At 34.3% G+C, this 18556-nt stretch overlaps 1 protein-coding gene and 1 non-coding gene across 2 annotated transcripts in view; one reads left to right on the plus strand and one right to left on the minus strand.

Annotated features, from left to right (window-relative positions):
- Positions 1 to 4275: 4275 nt before the first annotated feature.
- The window catches only part of CABCOCO1 (ciliary associated calcium binding coiled-coil 1), a 155885-nt gene continuing 141604 nt past the window's right edge, over positions 4276 to 18556 (minus strand). Inside the window, exons 6-8 of the mRNA XM_049790629.1 lie at positions 15264 to 15386; positions 14643 to 14783; positions 4276 to 4578 (exon numbers count right to left, since the gene is read on the minus strand). Of these exons, the coding sequence (XP_049646586.1) occupies positions 4504 to 4578; positions 14643 to 14783; positions 15264 to 15386 (339 nt within the window). The 3' untranslated portion in view covers positions 4276 to 4503. The remainder of the gene's footprint in view (positions 4579 to 14642; positions 14784 to 15263; positions 15387 to 18556) is intronic.
- Positions 9536 to 9668, plus strand: LOC125995620 (small nucleolar RNA SNORA51). Its single transcript, XR_007491116.1, has one exon. It is a non-coding gene; the product is annotated as a small nucleolar RNA SNORA51 (small nucleolar RNA).

The raw sequence follows: 18556 nt of genomic DNA on the forward strand, positions 1-18556 counted from the left end.
TGAAGTATGTGGGTTTTACTACCAATTACTGGTGCTCAGGAGAAAATTATTTAAAATTTCTTTGCATTTCAATCCTCCTCTGTAAAATAGGTCATATTTATGCATGCATACATCAATTATTAATTTCACAACTTAGTTTCAGTTAACAATATTTCTGAACTTCATGATTCATATAAAATGAGGCTAATAGAGTTATCTTTTTATATTTTAGGATTATTAAATTAAATGCATAATTTATTTCCTGTGGATTAAGACAACATAAACAAAGCAAAACTAGAGTGTGACATTGTTTTACATCTACCAGAACATCAAAGACACAAAAGTAGGTCAATGTATGCTGTTGGATATGATGTGAAGAAAAGAGGTAGACAATTTTTTTGTTAGGGAAATCTCTTACGCATTGCTCAGTAGGCCTATAGGTTGCTCTTGATAATTCTGTCAATGACCTTGAGGTTCAATGTGAGGACCTGTGTTGAGGTGTGAAAACATTCGCACACCCTATGGTGCTGGGGATTATGTAGGCCACCAGAGATTTTGGAGGCTGGATTCAGGGCTATATCTCACTGTGCTTGGGGGCAGAGAATAAGATTAACTTTATGCAAAGTGTGTGCTTTAACCTTTGAACTATCTACGAAGCCCCAGGAGGTATACTAGTTGATAGTGAAATATCTTTGTGAGGCAAAATATTAATTTAGTTAAAAAAAGATCAGTCTGTACAAGCATTTAATTATTTATAGAGGCAAAATTTTTTTATTTACTGGGAACTATAGATATTTTTAATAATATTTTATTTAAACACCTTGATTACAAACATGATTGTGGTTTGGTTACTGTCATGTAAAGAACAACCCCCATCACCAGTGCAGCATTCCCCTCACCAATATATCCAATTCTCCCTCCTCCCTCATCCTACCCCTACCTGTACTCTACACAGGCTTTCTATTTCCCTCATACATTCTCATTGTTAGGATAGTTCTCAATGTAGTTATTTCTCTAACTAAGCCCATCACTCTTTGTGGTGAGCTTCATGAGGTGAGCTGGAATATCTCTTTTGTTTTTAAAAATTATTGCAAAAATGTCTTTCATTTTTTTTAAACCCATAAATGAATGAGACCATTCTGCATCTCTCTCTGACTTATTTCACTCAGCATAATAGATTTCATGTACATCCATGTATAGGGAAATTTCATAAGTTGATCTCTTCTGATGACTGCATAATATTCCATTGTATATATGTACCATAGTTTCTTTAGCCATTCATCTGTTGAGGGGCATCTTGCTTTTTTCCAGAGTCTTGCTATAGTAAATGTGCTGCAATGAATATAGGTGTAAGGAAGGGATCTTTGTATTGTATTTTTGTGTTCCTAGGGTATATTCCTAGGAGTGGCATAGCTGGATCATATGGGAGCTCGATTTCCAGTTTTTGGAGGAATCTCCATAGCTAAAGCAATCATTGGGAAAAAGAATATGGGAGGCATAATTTTCCCCAACTGTATTACAAAGCAATAGTTATCAAAACAACATGATATTAGAATAAAGACAGACTCTCAGATAAGTGGAATAGGCTTCAATACTCAGAGAATGTTCCCCAGACATACAATCACCGAATTTTTGATAAAGGAACAAGAAGTCCTAAATGGAGCAAAGAAAACCTCTTCAACAAGTGGTCTTGGCACAACTGGCTAGCCACTTGCAAAAAACTGAAATTAGACCCCCAGCTAACATCATGTATGAAGGTAAAATCCAAATGGATTAAAGACCTTGATATCAGACCTGATACCATAAGGTGTATGGAACAACACGTAGGTAAAACACTCCATGACACTGAGACTAAACGCATCTTCAAGGAGGAAACGACACTCTCCAAACAAGTGAAAGCAGAGATTAACAGATAAGAATATATTAAACTGAGAAGTTTATGCACCTCAAAGGACATAGTGCCTAGGATACAAGAGCCACCCACTGAATGGGAGAGACTACTCACCCAAAACCCATCAGGTAAGGGGCTAATATCCAAAATATACAAGGCACTGACAGAACTTTACAAGAAAAAAATCATCTAATCCCATAAAGAAATGGGGAGAAGAAATGAACAGACATTTTGATAAAGAAGAAATACAAATGGCCAAAAAGCACATGAAAAAATGCTCCACATCAGGGAGATGCAAATCAAAACAGCTATGAGGTATCATCTCATGCCACAGAGATTGGCACACATCACAAAGAATGAGAATAAGCAGTGTTGGCAGGGATGTGGGAGAAAAGAACTCTTATTCACTGCTGGTGGGAATGCCGTCTAGTATAACCTTTATGGAAAACTATAGATATTTTTATATGAAAAGAGATAACTATCTATGTGGGATAAAGTTTTTCATCATATTTGCATCAAAGATATGATGTATCTATGAATATATGGTTTTAAATATATTCTTGACTTTATTACTTTATTTTATTTTATTTTGGTTTTTGGGCCACACCGGTGGTGCTCAGGGGTTACTCCTGGCTGTCTGCTCATAAAAAGCTCCTGGTAGGCACAAGGACCATATGGGATGTCGGGATTCAAACCAACCACATTAGGTCCTGGATCGGCTGCTTCTAAGGCAAAAGCCGCTGTGCTATCTTTCTGGCCCCTTGACTTTATTTTTTAATTCTTATTTTTATTTTAGATTATCTTATTTTAGAATAGGTAACATGGTTACAACAATGCCCACATATCTAGTATTTATGTGCAAAGTTATTGTGCATCCCCACCACTCTCATGTCCTTTCATCCATAAGGGTCATCTAGTCCAATATTCCTTCTCCCTGACTCTTCCAACCCCCAGTGTTTGCTGACAGTCATATTTTGTTTGCCAATTCCAAATTAATTTAAAAGTAGAGATGTTCTAACTTACATTTTCTAGTTATTTTTTAATATGATTGCTTTTCTCTTTTAAGTAGTCAATTCCAGTTAGGCTGCCATAGAGATTCTTGGACATCTTCTAGAATCATGGAATGATCAAGTGTTTGTAACACTGATCCACAGGAACTAATTGAGGGAGGGAGAGAGAGAGAGAGAGGGGGGGGGGTAGCTGGAGATTCATAAAAGAGTTGGGCTTAGTTATTCAAGATGGGATATCCTAAAAGTAAAACAGAAACCAAAACATGTAACAAGCATCCTACATCTTGAATTTATGAATTTACTCATACTTTTCTTAAATATTATCTTCATATAATAAAATATTGTTTTAGATTATGAATTTTTCAAAATCATATACATTAGTCAGTAGTGAATCAATACCAGATCTGGATAAATGTGATATATACATATACTGGCTCTGTGTAGTTTTTAGGGATTAAGTTGTTTCTCACAGATTCTAACATGGGTTTATCATAAGGACTTCTTACACATAGCTGATGAGTGTGGCTGAAAAACTGCCAAAACAGATTTGTAATAACTCCAAATAAATACATTTTGGAAAAATTTTTCAATACTGACAGCAGAGTAAGGGTATATTTTAAGGCTAGAACATGCACTGAAAATACATAATAAGTAATATCCTCATATAAATACAAAATAAATAATAGGAAACTCCTAGAAGAAAATGTCCCTTTCTAGCATTTCTCTCCATTTTAGGATATTCTGAAGCCCAAGAACTTTGGAAAGGGCAAAGGTAGTAATTTTTGTTCAACAGGGAAAATTCAGTTGGCAAATGTATATATATTTTTTTTGTTTTAATAAAGGTACTTAAAGGCTTGAGAAGTTTTAAATCACTCTACTGCAATATAATGGTTAATTTTAAGAGCTCTGTGAGTTTGATTTGTATTTAAATGTTTTACAATCCATATATAGGTTGGTCTTTAATAACCATTTATACATTGCTTCTTTTTATATAGGTCATGTATTCTCCTGGGAGAGTAACAAGATTAGAAATAACAAATACAGTACTGAATAAATTAAAGTGCTTCAAACTGCATTACATAATTTCAGAAAATTGGCTTCACACTGAAACGTTTAAATAAGAGAGAACCAAAAAGATTTAAGAGGAAAAAAAGCACCTAGTATATTTATGTGAATTGCTATTGTTTTGTAAGTTTTATTTCCAGCAGGATGATAGTGGTATGTGTTCACAATGCTCCTTTAATGAGACAATTAATTTGGGTCCATGTGGATAAAATATAACCTTTTCTTTCTTAAAAAAAGATAACTTTATTATGAATACATTTATAGCCAAAACGTCAAAGAGGCAGAGTAAAAGTAATTGTATTTTTATATATAAGGCTCCAAACTCTTGTATATAAAATACTCTTATTATTCACAGTGCAATAAATTCAAGGGCTATTATGTAATAGAAGATATCAAACTCGGGATAAACACTTTCCTAATTACTTTAAGATAATAGAAAGTGGGCTTTGTTTTCTGCTCCCAACTAAATGAAGGAGACAGCTTGCTGTAGAGTTTATTATTGTAACAGATTTTGTTTGTTTCTGTGAAGTTTAGCATTACTGTCCTGGTACGGAGTCCTCAGGCTTTTTTCAATTTTTCTATTCGTGCATGAAAGGCCTCTTCCCGTATTTGCAGCTTTTCATTTATCTCGTTCTGTGAAGACAATCATAAAAAAATGGTTATGATGGAGCTATCTTTCCCTGCACATTGTCTTTGTGGTTTTGACACACTATAGTGCCTAAAGACAGACATTATCCCTCACACACCTTCCTGTTTTGCAGACACAGTCATGTTTCAGCCTGTAGTGATGTGATAACACTTTATCATATTTTTCTGCACATTCCCAATGTATAGCATGTATGCTATGAACAGGAAGTGGTATTTGGACAGCCATTTTTCACATCGCCTTGTGTTGGGAGATAGAGTACATTTATCTGTATTTTCAGACAGACTTTACCAATAAGCACTGCATCAGAATAACTGCTCTGGGCTCAGTTATTGCCGCATCTGTGTCCATCCCGTACCCTATTCCTCCTTTACAATAGATGTTTTTTTGCCTCCAGTGTAACACATTCTAAATGGAATCCCAGACAAAACTTGTTGTGCAAGAACAACACAAGTAATCTCACAATTAGAACAGTTTTCATAATTAGGAGTAGTCATCATACATTATAACTGGGAATTATGCCACTTTGTGTTGTAGAGTTTTTGTAGTAAAAAAATTGTGACTGATGACAGGTTTAGTGTTGCTGTGACTGTGGTAGCATTTAGCCTCTGGCACTGGTAGTCTGTGGACTAACATTGCTACCTGCACAATTCTCAGATATTTTTACATCATTTGAACATGACTATTCTAGAAATATCTTTCCTTTTTCCATAATAACACAATTATGTACAAAAACATGGCAAAGTGGGTAATTTTGCTTAAGTGATTTTTAAAAAATGTCTACAAGTCATTGAGGGATATTTTATACATATAGAAAAAAATTTCAGGATATTAATGATTACAACATAAATTGGATTTTTAGGTAACTATTTTGAGAAAGTCATTGTTTTACTTTTGTATAAAAGAAAAATTTTGTCAAAAGAAGTTTATCACCCCAAACGCGCTTTTCTTATGTATGTATCGACTAACTATATTAGTTTATACCATGTCTACCTTGATGGCCTTACGTGATAATATTCTGCTTTGCTTTCATAAGTATCTTTACTATCTTTGAGCCTGATTTTGATAGAGAAGTCAAGAACGCTAGTCTGGAGATAATTAGTTTAATGATAGAGTATTGAGCAAGCCACTTAACTATCTTTAGTTTACATTAAGAGAAGTTTAGTCCAAAGGATGATGTTAATATTACATGCTTGCTTTTTTGACCTCTTCTCTTTTTTCTGGTGGAGTGACCAAGGGAGCACACATGACATTTGTTGAGTGCTTGCCCATTTGATTGTGTTGTTCACCAAAAGCTGGGCTACAGTTGTGGTATTGGCTTCTGTGCTCATGAGAGGCTAGGTTACAATTTGTACATGTGCTCATGGGGTGAGTTGCAGGAGAGGTAACACTTCATATTTGTGTTCACATATGTGCTTGTCACTTTCTTTTTTTTGGGGGGGGCACTGTTGGTGACGCTCAGGGGTTACTCCTAGCTATGCGCTCAGAAATTGCTCCTGGCTTGGGGGGCCATAGAGGATGCTGGGGGATCGAACCACTGTCTGTCCTGGATCAGGGATGTGCAAGGCAGACGCCTTGCTGCTTGTGCCACCGCTCTAGCCTTGCTTGTCACTTTCTTGACCAGGGTGCTTCTCAGCCTTTTGGCATGGTGCTCATACCCATTTGGCAGCAAGGCAGTTGAAATTTACAGAGCATGAAGCTGCCAGGTACAAATAGAGCTGTTCGGATTGTGCTGGGTGATTATGAGTCATCCTGGGGACTGAACCCACATATTCATGTTTGCACAGCAGATGATTTAGCCACTGAGCCGCCTACCAGACCTCTCTGCAATAGTTTTCCATTCTTAATTTCAATTCTCATTCCCCAATGTCCCAATTCATCACGGACAAAGATATTGTGAAAGGGTGAACTATTTCCAAAATGCTGCTACTTTTTTTTTTAATAAATTAGTTTGTGGCATATAAGGTATAAGATCATATAAGAGTTGAACTGATCTGAACAAATAATCTCGTTGTGACTCCAAATAATGAAAGCACTGGTCTAGCTAAACAATCACTATTCCTATTGTTGGTTAATGTGTTCTAGAGTTACCAATAACCTCATTCTTTCCAACTCAGGACAGATATGCTATGATTTACTAGTTTCTGTTTCATTGCCTCACCAGGGTTTTCAGATTAACCTGGAGGTCTTTCTGATATTTCATTGAAACAGAAGTCATTGCCACGGTGTGAACTTTGTGGGGGAAAAGGCACCTCAGTTTCTGAGAGAACAGAAATATCCTGAGGTAATAATAAGTGTTTCCCAAAGTGGAAAATACTGTAACCTGTGGGGTTCTAGAATGATACTGGGGATCAACAATTTAAGATGCAGTTGGGGGCTAAAGGCAGTATCTTTTGTTTGCATTAAAAAGATAGATTTCTAGTGACACACTGAATAATAGTTTTTTTCTAATAAGGAAAAGTAGAACAAACACAGTTGGGAACTTTCTGTGTGGTCTATGGTGATCAGGATTTCAATTCAACTACCACCTGCAGAATCTGGATGAAAGAGATTGGTCTGTTCAAGAGTAGATTGTCACTTGTTTATCATGTCTCTTTGTTATTTACTTCTTATTTGGGGAATCTGGGCCATGCATAGTGCTCAGGGCTGACTCCTGGCTCTGTGCTTCGAATTGTTCATAGTAGTGTTTGGAGAACCACATGCATTGGTCACTCAGCAACCTCCTGAGCTAGTTTTCCAGTCTTAATTTCAATTCTCATTCACCAATGTCACACAATTCGTCTTGGACCATATATGATATTGTGAAAGGGTGAGATATTTCAAAAATGCTGCTACTCCTTTAATAAATTAATTTGTGCCATATGACATATAAGATCATATAGGAATTGAAATGGTCTGAAGAAATAATCTTATGATTCCAAGAACAATCCTGTTGATTCCTACTAGTGTTCAGAGAACCAGGTGCTGGGAATTGAACCTGAGCATATGAGAGAAGTGCCTTAACTTCTCTATTATCTCTCTAGGTCTGTCCTTATTATTTGTCCAAATATTTTTTGAACAGATGAGCTACAACCACCAGGACTGGGTATAGTCCTGTTTTATTAAAGTAAAGACTGCTAAAAATAAGCATTTAGTTCAGTTGTTTCCCATTGATTAATATGCTGGTATTATTGGTTTGTTTTTCAAATCTAGAAATTTTTCATCAAAATGTGTCTAAAATCCTTAAGATGGCAAACTTCTTGTAAAATTTTCATAGCATTGAACAATATTGATTTGATAGGGTCAAAAGTCAATGCCTAATGTCAGAATATAGTGCAATAATTTATATATTTTTTAAATGTAGCCTTTAAAACATGTTAACGTTTGTTCCACTAAATATAACTTTAACTATGCAATGCTTTTCTAAAAGAGAACCCTAAAAGATTGGAAATAATCAGTGTTGCAAGCATGTGGTAAGTAAAGCAACCCCTATTCCCACTTTTGTAAGAATATTGCCTGTCAGCTTATTTGTAATATAGTAAGGACAATATCTCAAATAAGTAAGAATAGTATTTCAATATAGACCCAGAAATTTTATCTCAGTAACTTTCCTCAACAATAAAAAAAGCACTAATTCAAAAAGATATAGATCCACATTTATTCTTTGCAGCACTTAGTACAACAGCCAGAATACAGACTTACCTGAAATGCTCACCCAATAAAGAAGACTGTATGATAAAGTTATGGCATATATACAAAGTGGAATACTATGAAACCCCATGAAGATCTATAGTCATGAACAACTAGAATGAAATTGGAGGGTGTCATGTTAAGTGAAGCCAGTGAATGGGAAAATATTGTATAATCTTACTAATTTTGGTATATAAAAAAATCATCATAGGAATGGAATATACTGAATGATGGCAAACTCTTGTCTCTGGATTATAGGCTCATTAATATCAAGTAAAATGGGGAGTATGTTGGGTGCTGGGAAAAATGATGAAATGAACTAGATAAGGAGATTGGTAGGGTCTTGGTGCTTTTGGTTAGAATGATATAAGAGAACTGTATATCAAAACCATAAATGTTAACATGATTACAAATATGTGAGACAAATTGTAATAATCAAATTTAAATGAGTTTATCTAGGTGGTGGGATGAGTGTTGGGTGGAGAACACCTTTAGATTTTGTAGAGGGAGGCTGCCACTGGTTGTGGGGTGTGTAGTGGGAACACTGTATGCCTGAATATTAGTGATATTCAAGATATCCAAGATAAAGTAGAAGTCTTCCACATACCACGAAAGCAGCAAGAGGAGAATAAATGATCTATTTTTTTGACGTCTTTATTTTGGTGTGGAGATTACGGTTGATGTCTCCAATATTATTTTATTTTATTTTGTTTTGTCTTTTTTTTTTGTCTTTCTCTTTCTTTTTGCACTTGAGTATGATTTGATTTCAGAACCGAGATTATTGTGTGGTGCCTGTCTTTATTGTTGTGGTGCTTATCGGTTATTTAATTCGATATTTTTTTTTTTTGTGTGTGTGTGTATTGTTGTGGTATTTTAATTACTTTTTTCACATCCTCTCTCAAACTGAGGTTGGAAGCCTCTAGACAGGACTCTGCCTATTTTCAGTATATTTGATTTTTGATTGAGAAGAGGACATATTAGGTGATGGGTATTCCCCTGATTCAATGTGAATATGTACCCAAAATACTACAGTGAAAGATATGTAAGCCATTATGGAAAAAAAATTGTGTTTTTAATCAGAAACTTTCTTTGACTTACATGTATTATTATTATATCAATTATATTATATGTTATGTTATGTCACTATATTATGTTATATTAGTTTACCTCATTATGTTAATCAATTTTGTCCTTTAAATGAATTCTTACTTAAAAAAAAAAAACTTTAGTTTGCCCTGAAGAAAAAAAAAATAAAATAAATAAAAGATAAAATAAGGCCTCCCAATTCTTACCACAGGCTGTGTTCTTTACACTGGCTGTATAGAAAGAGGAGGTACAGTAAAGGCACCCCATATACACCTCAACACAGGACCCTTGCCGGGTATGTATTGTGAATTGGGGGACAAAAAAAAAAAAAAAAGAACTTTCAAAAAAAAAAGTGATAGTATTATAAAACAAAATGCCTAAATAAAAATTAGAAAAATTCATTTTAATTTTCATTTTGCACTATCCTATTCTCTATTCATAATTTTAATTAGTATCTAAGGGCTAAGATAATAAGTCCATAAACTATGAGTCAACAGGGAAATATAAGTAGCTTAACAAAAATAAAGGTTTCACACAATATTTTTAAAAATTTCTCTTCACACAATATTTTCAAAAATTGAGAAAGTAAAATATGCCGGGAACAAAATTAGAAAGCCTTTGAAAAATCATCTTTAAAACATGAATTCTTTACTACATTTTTATTCCAAAATTTAGATTATGAGTTAAATAAAGGAGAAAAAAGTTAAAACATTGCAAATAATTATTTGTTAGATCTTTCTACAACAGGCAACTATTCTCAGAGGACTTTATATGTTGATTCCTGTTATGAAACCACCTCTTAATTGGGGCATGGCAATGTCTAGGAACAAGAATTAGAAAGATAATAAAAAATTAAGGCTGAACTGGTGATGGGTGGTGTTCTTTACATGACTGAATCCCAAACACAATCATGTATGTAATAAAGTTGTTTAAATAAAAAAAAAAAAGGCTATAGCCTTGCATGTGGCTGACCCCAGTTTTTTTTATCCTGCACCACAAATTGTTCCCCGAGCACAAAGCCAGAGTAAGTCCTGAATCCTGTCAGGGGTGGCCCCAAAACACAAACAAAAATTAAAATTAAGTAAATTAAAACAAAATCCCAGAACACTGAAGGTGGGTTTTTTGAAATGAAATATAAGAGAAGAAATTTAGGTAAGTTTTATAATTATTTGCCATGGAATCTGACTAAGACACAAGTGTAAACAGGAAATAGTGCCAAGGGAGTACAACAATCCAAAGTTGTCTGGTGGTGATATTAGAGAACATGTTATTTTTATGAGTAAAAATAAGCATCTCATATCTCAAGGCTTTCAAAACTTCCTTTTTTTTTTTTTTTTTTTTTTTTTTTTGGTTTTTGGGCCACACCCATTTGATGCTCAGGGGTTACTCCTGGCTACGCGCTCAGAAATCACCCCTGGCTTGGGGGAACCATATGGGTCAGGGGATCGAACCGCAGTCCTTCCTTGGCTAACGCTTGCAAGGCAGGCACCTTACCTCTAGCGCCACCTCGCCGGCCCCTCAAAACTTTCTAACCCTAGAAAAATTACTTTGCTTTTCTGTTTCTGTCACAGAAAACACATTATCAATTTATATATATCTAGAAAAAAAGCTACCAATTCACATGAATTTCGTATGATTATTAAAAAATATGGAAAAGATTTGCTATATCGAGACACTAGAAATCTATTTAATTGAATAACTATTGAAAAATGTTCTCTTATCTATAAAATATAAAAATTATTATGTAAACTACATAATTCTACATTTAATCTGGCTCAAGCATGATCTATGATTAATAACAGTTAGATGAGAGAACTAATAAAATTTGGTTCCAGAAAGGATGACTTGGGACAATCTTAGACACGTTCAGTATTTATGTTTTTTAACTTCTGAAAGTTTATTTTTAACTTAAATTAATATTTTAAAAATTGGAGTGATAGTACAGAGTCAGATGTTTTCTACCAGTTCCATATAGATCCCTGAGTATCATTGGAGTAATTTTCGAGAGCAGAACCAGGATTAAGCTCTGATCACTGCCAGTTATGGCCTCAAACCCAAATAAATTAATAAATTAGGTGTTTTTAATTGAAATTTTATTAATCAACCTATAATTGACTTAAAATGCTACATGACTTTTGGGAGTTCAGCTTCATACCGCTAGGTAGATAGAAACTTCATATCTATCATCAACATATTTTGTCATTCCTGTTATTATATTGATTACCCTACCATTTATTTTTACTCATATTCTACCCTTCTCTGGGAATAATCATATTTTTTAGAGAATCTAATATTTACTTTTGTTCTATCGTGAAATGTTTTGCTTTTGTTATTTATATTTTACATGAGATAAACTATCCAGTAATTTTCTTTCACTTTCTAATTTTGATTTGCTTATGCCATTTAAAATTCTGTCCATATAGTTAGAAAAGGAGCAATTACAAGTTTTTAATCGTTGATTTGTATTTGAATGGTGTACGGACCACCGTTTATATACACACACACACACACACACACACACACACACACACACACACAAAGTTCTATACAAATTTTGCAATTGTTGGTTTCAATCCTCTGAAAAAATAGCACTATAATTTTAATAGACATTCTTGTTGAATCTATAAATTGCTTTAGGTGGCTGGTCATTTTAAATAATGTTTATTCTTTCAATCCATAAAGTTTGCTCTTATAGTGAAACTTGATTACTGTTTTGATTTGTATATTTGCGAATGATCTGTTCAAGTGATCTATTTCTTTGTGGTTCAGTTTTAAAGTTTATAAATCTCTTATAAATTTAAATTTATTCCAAGCAGTCTAATTTGCTTGCATAATGATTTTATGATAGTCTCATAATAATTTGCATTTATGTTATAAATTTATTTTGCTTCTTTTTAATTTTTGGGCCACATCCAGCAGTTATTAGAGGTTACTCCTGGCTCTGTACTCAGGAATTATTCCTGGAGGTGCTTGGGGGACCATATGGGATGCTAAGGATCAAACCTGGGCTGCCCCTGTGCAAGACAAGTGCCCTACCCGCTGTACTCTAGCCCCAGATATTTTTTTTTACTAAATTGCTTTTTCTTAAATGTATTAATTAAATTTAACTTCTCAAAGAAACCTCTCTTGGTTTTGTGTATCTGTGTATGATCATTTTGGCTTCTATTTAATTTATTTATGCCAAGATTTTTTATATTGTGTTACTCCACTGATTTCTATTATAATGACTCATTTGTTTAATCATAATTTATTAAATAGTATTTAATAAATATAATAAAACATGTCAAATAATTCACTATAATAAAAATTAATAAATAACCATAAAACGAAAATATAAAACACAACATGCATGATATAATTATCACATAATTATAATTATTAGATATATTTTATTATTTATATATTACACATAACATATCATAATATAAACATATTAATATTAATAAATATTAACCTTATTAATAGATAATAATGAAGATTATTGAATATAATAGGTAGAATGATAGAATATTATTTAATTATATTATATTGTTTTTGTTTGTGGGCTTACTCCTGGCTTGGTACTCAGAAAAAATCTTTATGAGTTTCAGGTATCATACCCAGTGCCAGGGATTGAGATGGGCTCACCACATAGAAAGCAAATACATTACCTGCTGTGCTATCTCTCTGGCCATTCTTTTTGTAGTTCCTTCAAATATAAGGCTAGAGTGTTTATTTGGAAGTTTTCTTATTTATTTGTGTGAGCTTTTATAGCAATAATACTTCTCTATTATAGAGTGCTATGCATGATATAATACTCATATTAAAAAATTCAGCGGATACTTAAATGTGTTTTGCTCACTCCACAGCTTTGGTAAAGATTCTTAATTCTATGGGCCTGCAAACAATTCTATTACTGCCTGGTAGTTCCTCAGCCATCATTGTAAAACTGCAGGACTGCAAGGAGCCCAGGGCCATGATTATACATAAACTATATTTAGATGAAATGTTATCAAATCTTAAAGAGGAGATACGTACTAAACTCAGCTTAATTCAACTGCACTCTGCCCTTCCACACAGAAACTAGTTATTACATTCAGGGGGTTGTTCACAATAAAGCTTTGTGTAAAACGTGTTCTTCCACTATATCTGCTAAACACTAACCACTCTTTATTATGCCAAGGACTTTGGCTGGTTCTGTTGGCATCAAATCATTAAATATTCTTGTAAATACTGCATTAACATTTGATGATTAAACAAATAACAAGGTATGTTTATGCCAAACAAATATTTTGCTCTTTCTAAATTGGTTGTTAATACAACATACCATATATATATGTATATATATGTAGATGCATTAATTAAAACATACACTTTAATGGCCTATTGATTCAATGTAATTGCTACAAAAAATCATAAACCTTCTTCAAATATAACAATTTGCTAATCATTATTTTTTTCTGGAACATGATACCAGTCTTTGTGTTAGGCAAAGATGGCTTTTGATTTATAATTTTTTTTTTTTTTTTTTTTTTTTTTTGTGGTTTTTGGGTCACACCCGGCAGTGCTCAGGGGTTACTCCTGGCTCCATGCTCAGAAATTGCTCCTGGCAGGCACGGGGGACCATATGGGACGCTGGGATTCGAACCGATGACCTCTTGCATGAAAGGCAAACGCCTTACCTCCATGCTATCTCTCCAGCCCCTGATTTATAATTTTGAAGCAAATTTATAATTTGATAATTATAAATTTGATTTATAATTTTGAAGCAAATTTATAATTCATAAGCAAGAATAAACATAAAGCAAAGCAAACGGATACACATCGGCTGCTCCTCCTAGGCTGGCCGTTGCCATCACTGTTTCGTGCAGTCACTGGTGTAAATTGTTCAGCTATTAGTGGTATGTGAAGCCAGCAAACTCTCTGAGAGAGAGTTCAAAGATTTAAAAGGGCTCTTTAGAAGTTTGGCGACAGCTCCAATTTAGCTGAGAATTAAGATTTGATCTTCAGTGTTTAGAATTGCTCTTGCATGAGCAACTGTTTACAGTGTGACAGGCACACATTTTTGAGTTTCCATCCTGAATGACTTTACAGACTGATAATACAACCACACTATGTGCTGTAGGCAAATCTATTTGGTGATCTTTTTGAGTCTGAAGATGACTCAACTGAGAATTATGTGGCGATGTGAAATTGAACTCCTCCATCATAAGCATCACTCTTGCTAGCTGAGAGCAGGTAGGATTGCAGACATTAACGTGGAGGTTGGATAATTAACTCGTAATAAAATAAGTGAGAACATATCAAGCTTGAGTACCTGGATGTTGATTAAAATCTCATCTGTGACTTGACCCAGCAAGGATTTTATATCTTCGATTGTAAAGTGAGCTAAAGGATCCTCTTCTGAAGTGTCAGCTTCTAAGTGGGCTTCCTCGAGGTGTTGTTTTCGATCCAAACTCTGAAATAACGAACGTCAGGAATATTCAGGCGATTTCCGAAGTCTTAAGTGATTTACATATATATTTGTATATACAAGCAGTTGTATTACATAGTTTACATATATGTAAAATTGACTCTTTTTATATAGGGATATGTAAGTTTGTATATATTACTTTTTATTAGAAATAATGCTGCAAATCTGGAGGGGGATTTTGATCTGAAATTATACTACACTGTCATCAGTTGTGAGCTCATCGCACAACAAATCATGGCGTTCAACACCGCCAACTTTGGCAAAGTGAAGTAAGATTGAGGAAACTGGAGTGGAAGTGATTAAAAAAGCTGAGCCTCAATCAGCTTGCTCATTTATCAAGCTAAAAATGTGTAGATGAAAAAAAAATCACAGAGAATGTCAATGAAAACAGATTTAATTATTTTGCCAGGACTCCTAAAGAACAATACTGAGGTAAGCTCAATTGAGAGATTAAAGGGAACATACCTTCTTATCTATATCCAATGTTGGTTCTGGCTCTATGAAAGTTGAATAAATATCAAATGAAATTCCTTCTTCTAATGGTTCAGGGAACAAAAAACTTGAAGCCTTGACAACCTCTATTACTTGCTACAAAAAAAAGAAAATCATTTGATTACTACTGCCAAGATTTAGGACAGGCGTGTGTGTGTGTGTGTGTGTGTGTGTGTGTGTGTGTGTGTGTTAAGTGTTGTATAAACATATGTATATGTATATGTCAGGTATAATATGTCATATCTTTAAATCATCTTCAGTCACCCGTTTCCTAAGAATTCTTGAAACCACTGCTGACTTAATTTTCTAGGTCATTTTGTTCTTCATATATGACAATTAACATTTTATCTTTCCCACTCTGTTATTCTCTTTCTGTATTATATAATTTAGGGCTTCATTTTCCACTACTGTAGCCTTTGCTGCTTGCATCAGTGTACACATTTCCCTGATACAAACTGTCTGGAGGAGAGACAATATTTTAGACCTCTACATAGCATCTTCAGGTTTCACATATTGTTAGGTGCTTAAAACACCAAGTAACAATCTGATGTTGATAGTACTTAGCAAGGTGTAACTATCTTCAGTGCCACCAGTGAAGTGGTCACTCTGAAGTTAAGGATAAGAATAATATGTACATGTCTAAAGTTAGAAAACTTTTAATGGGAGAGGATATTTGCAAAATCAGCCACAACCACAGAAGACAAGGAGAGATTTCACTATCAGCATTTGATAATTCTCTAATAAGAATATGCCAAACAGGAACTTCTGGTGAAATGGTGTAATAGACAAAAGAAGTTTCCCACTAAAGTACAACCAGAAATCAACTACATATAACAGAAAAATAATTACTCATTAAAAGTCACATGTCCCTGATACACATGTGTGTCTGATGTATGAAGAGGCATGATTATGGCAGAAAAAGTCAGATAAGGTCAACTGGTGAAAAGATCACCAAATGGAACTGTGCTTACCAACTCTCATAACTGTGGGCAGACCTGAGCTGGTAGGGGAGGGATAAGTTGGCAGAAGTAACTATTCATGTTTCAAACAGGTAAAAAAAAATTGCACTGTTGACATAGACTCAATGTTGGGGAAAATGAAAAATAGAAGACAGGAGTCCTGCTAGTTTACGCAACTAGTTATCAGTTATCAACCATGTAGCTATCTATAACCTCTCACTCTGTCTATCAAGAAATAGCTTTCTCATATGATCATAGTCTGAAAATAAAGAGTATATTGAAATAAAGAATGGGAGTGATTGCAGAAACTTGGGGGTAGTGTGGAATATTCTCACCCCTCAACAATACCCCCATACCCAGCCCTCAACACTGAGAAATGGACAGAGGCTTTTAAACTCTTTATCAGTTTCACATTTCCCCCTATCACACCAGACTTTGGAAACAAAGGAGAACCCTATCATTAAATCCAAAACCTCATATTCAGGACAGTAAAAAATGCTGGCCCAGGAATAACCTTTTCCAAGCAACTACTGCAAAAATAATAAAATGGTCTTTCTTAAAAAAAAAACAAAAAACATGAAACATACTTTTATCAAGCTTTCATCAGACTTCTCAGCAAAAAATACCCCATAGGCTAAAGAATGTAGAATGACATATAGGTATTGACAAAAACAAAAACTGTTAGCCACAAACACCTTATCCTGTCAAATTATGAATATGGCAAAATATGACAGAAAATAATTTTTTTCAGAAAATAAAAAGTGAAGACAGTTTACACCATCTAACCTGTTCTATAATAAATGTTAAAAGTAATTCTATATGTAAACAAACAGAGAATCATAAAAATTTGAGTAAGGGTAAATAAAATAATAGAAGCTAAAAAAAAGTGATATGACACAACAAAAGAGGAGAAGAATAAAATGATGAAACTGGTAAGCAAGAAGTTGTTGTGTTGAGTCAATAATAGCACACAAAGGATATATATTAGTGATAGAAAGTAAAATTAAATGTCCTCAAAACAAAAAGCAAATACATGTACATTTAGGGGAAAAGTGAAAAAAAAAAAAAAGGAGAGGCTGGTCATTGTAAGCGTTTTTGTGAAAAATCAGAAACAAATGTGTTAGAAGTATAGTAATAAATACAAAATAATGGTGTGGGAGACAGTTTAAAGGGCTAGTTTGCATGTATTACATGCAGGAGGCCCAGTTTTAATCTCTAATATTGCTTGGTTCCTGATTCACCCCTGTGGACAAACCAGAACTGAGTTCACCCCTGAGTACTTCTGGATATGGCCTAAAACTTGACACAACATGAACAAGAAAAATACAAAGGTATAAAAAATTTTTGTCTGACAGTAAGTAAAACCTATTTATTCCCTAAAATCAATAATGACACTAAACTCAAATGCTATGAACTCACCAATCAAAAGACACAGAGAGCCTGGATAGATATAAAATGGGTTCCAGGATTCATCTGGATAGTCCATATAATAATCTCATGTTATAAAGTAAAACAAAATCTCATGGGGCCAGAGAGATAGCATGGAGGTAGGGTGTTTGCCTTGCATGCAGAAGGTCATTGGTTCAAATCCCTGCATCCCATATGGTCCCCTGAGCCTGCCAGGAGTGATTTCTGAGTGTAGAGCCAGGAGTAACCCCTAAGCACTGCCGGGTGTGATTCAAAATCCAAATAAAAAATTTAAAAAATGTGAAAAAGTAAAACAAATCCTCAGAAAGACTAGAACAAGTTATTTCAAGCCAACAATATAGAGTAAAAGACAGAAATTGCCATTCTCGTTTCTTTTTTTTTCCTTTTTTTTTATTTTTTATTCTGACTGAAGTGCATTACACAGAATTATTTACGGTACATAGTGACAATGAATGAAGGGCATCCCCACCACCAATGTTGTCCTCCCTCCACTTCTGTTCCCAGCATGTCTCCCATATCTCCCTCCTTTACCCCCCACTCCCCCAGAATACTAGTGTAACTGGTCTCCACATTACAGCTTGTTGTAGATTGGGAATCTATTCTGTCATTGACTTTGGGTTTGGTGTTCCAGTCTGGCCATTTTTTATTCGCACTACATGTTCATATGACTGCTCCTGGTATCATCATTTCCCCCCCTCAATTTATGAGGCTGAATGATTCAAGTTATACTATTCTGGTGGAGATAAAAAAGTTAAGGAAAAGAGAAGAAAAATTTGGTAACAACTACTAAAACAAAAATCACCAAATAATATCTGCAAGAGTGAAAGAAAAAGAAAAAAGTGGAAGAAAAAGGAGAAGGAAAATAATATCAAAAACAAA

The sequence above is a fragment of the Suncus etruscus genome, chromosome 17, assembly GCF_024139225.1.
Source record: "Suncus etruscus isolate mSunEtr1 chromosome 17, mSunEtr1.pri.cur, whole genome shotgun sequence".
NCBI lineage: Eukaryota > Metazoa > Chordata > Mammalia > Eulipotyphla > Soricidae > Suncus > Suncus etruscus.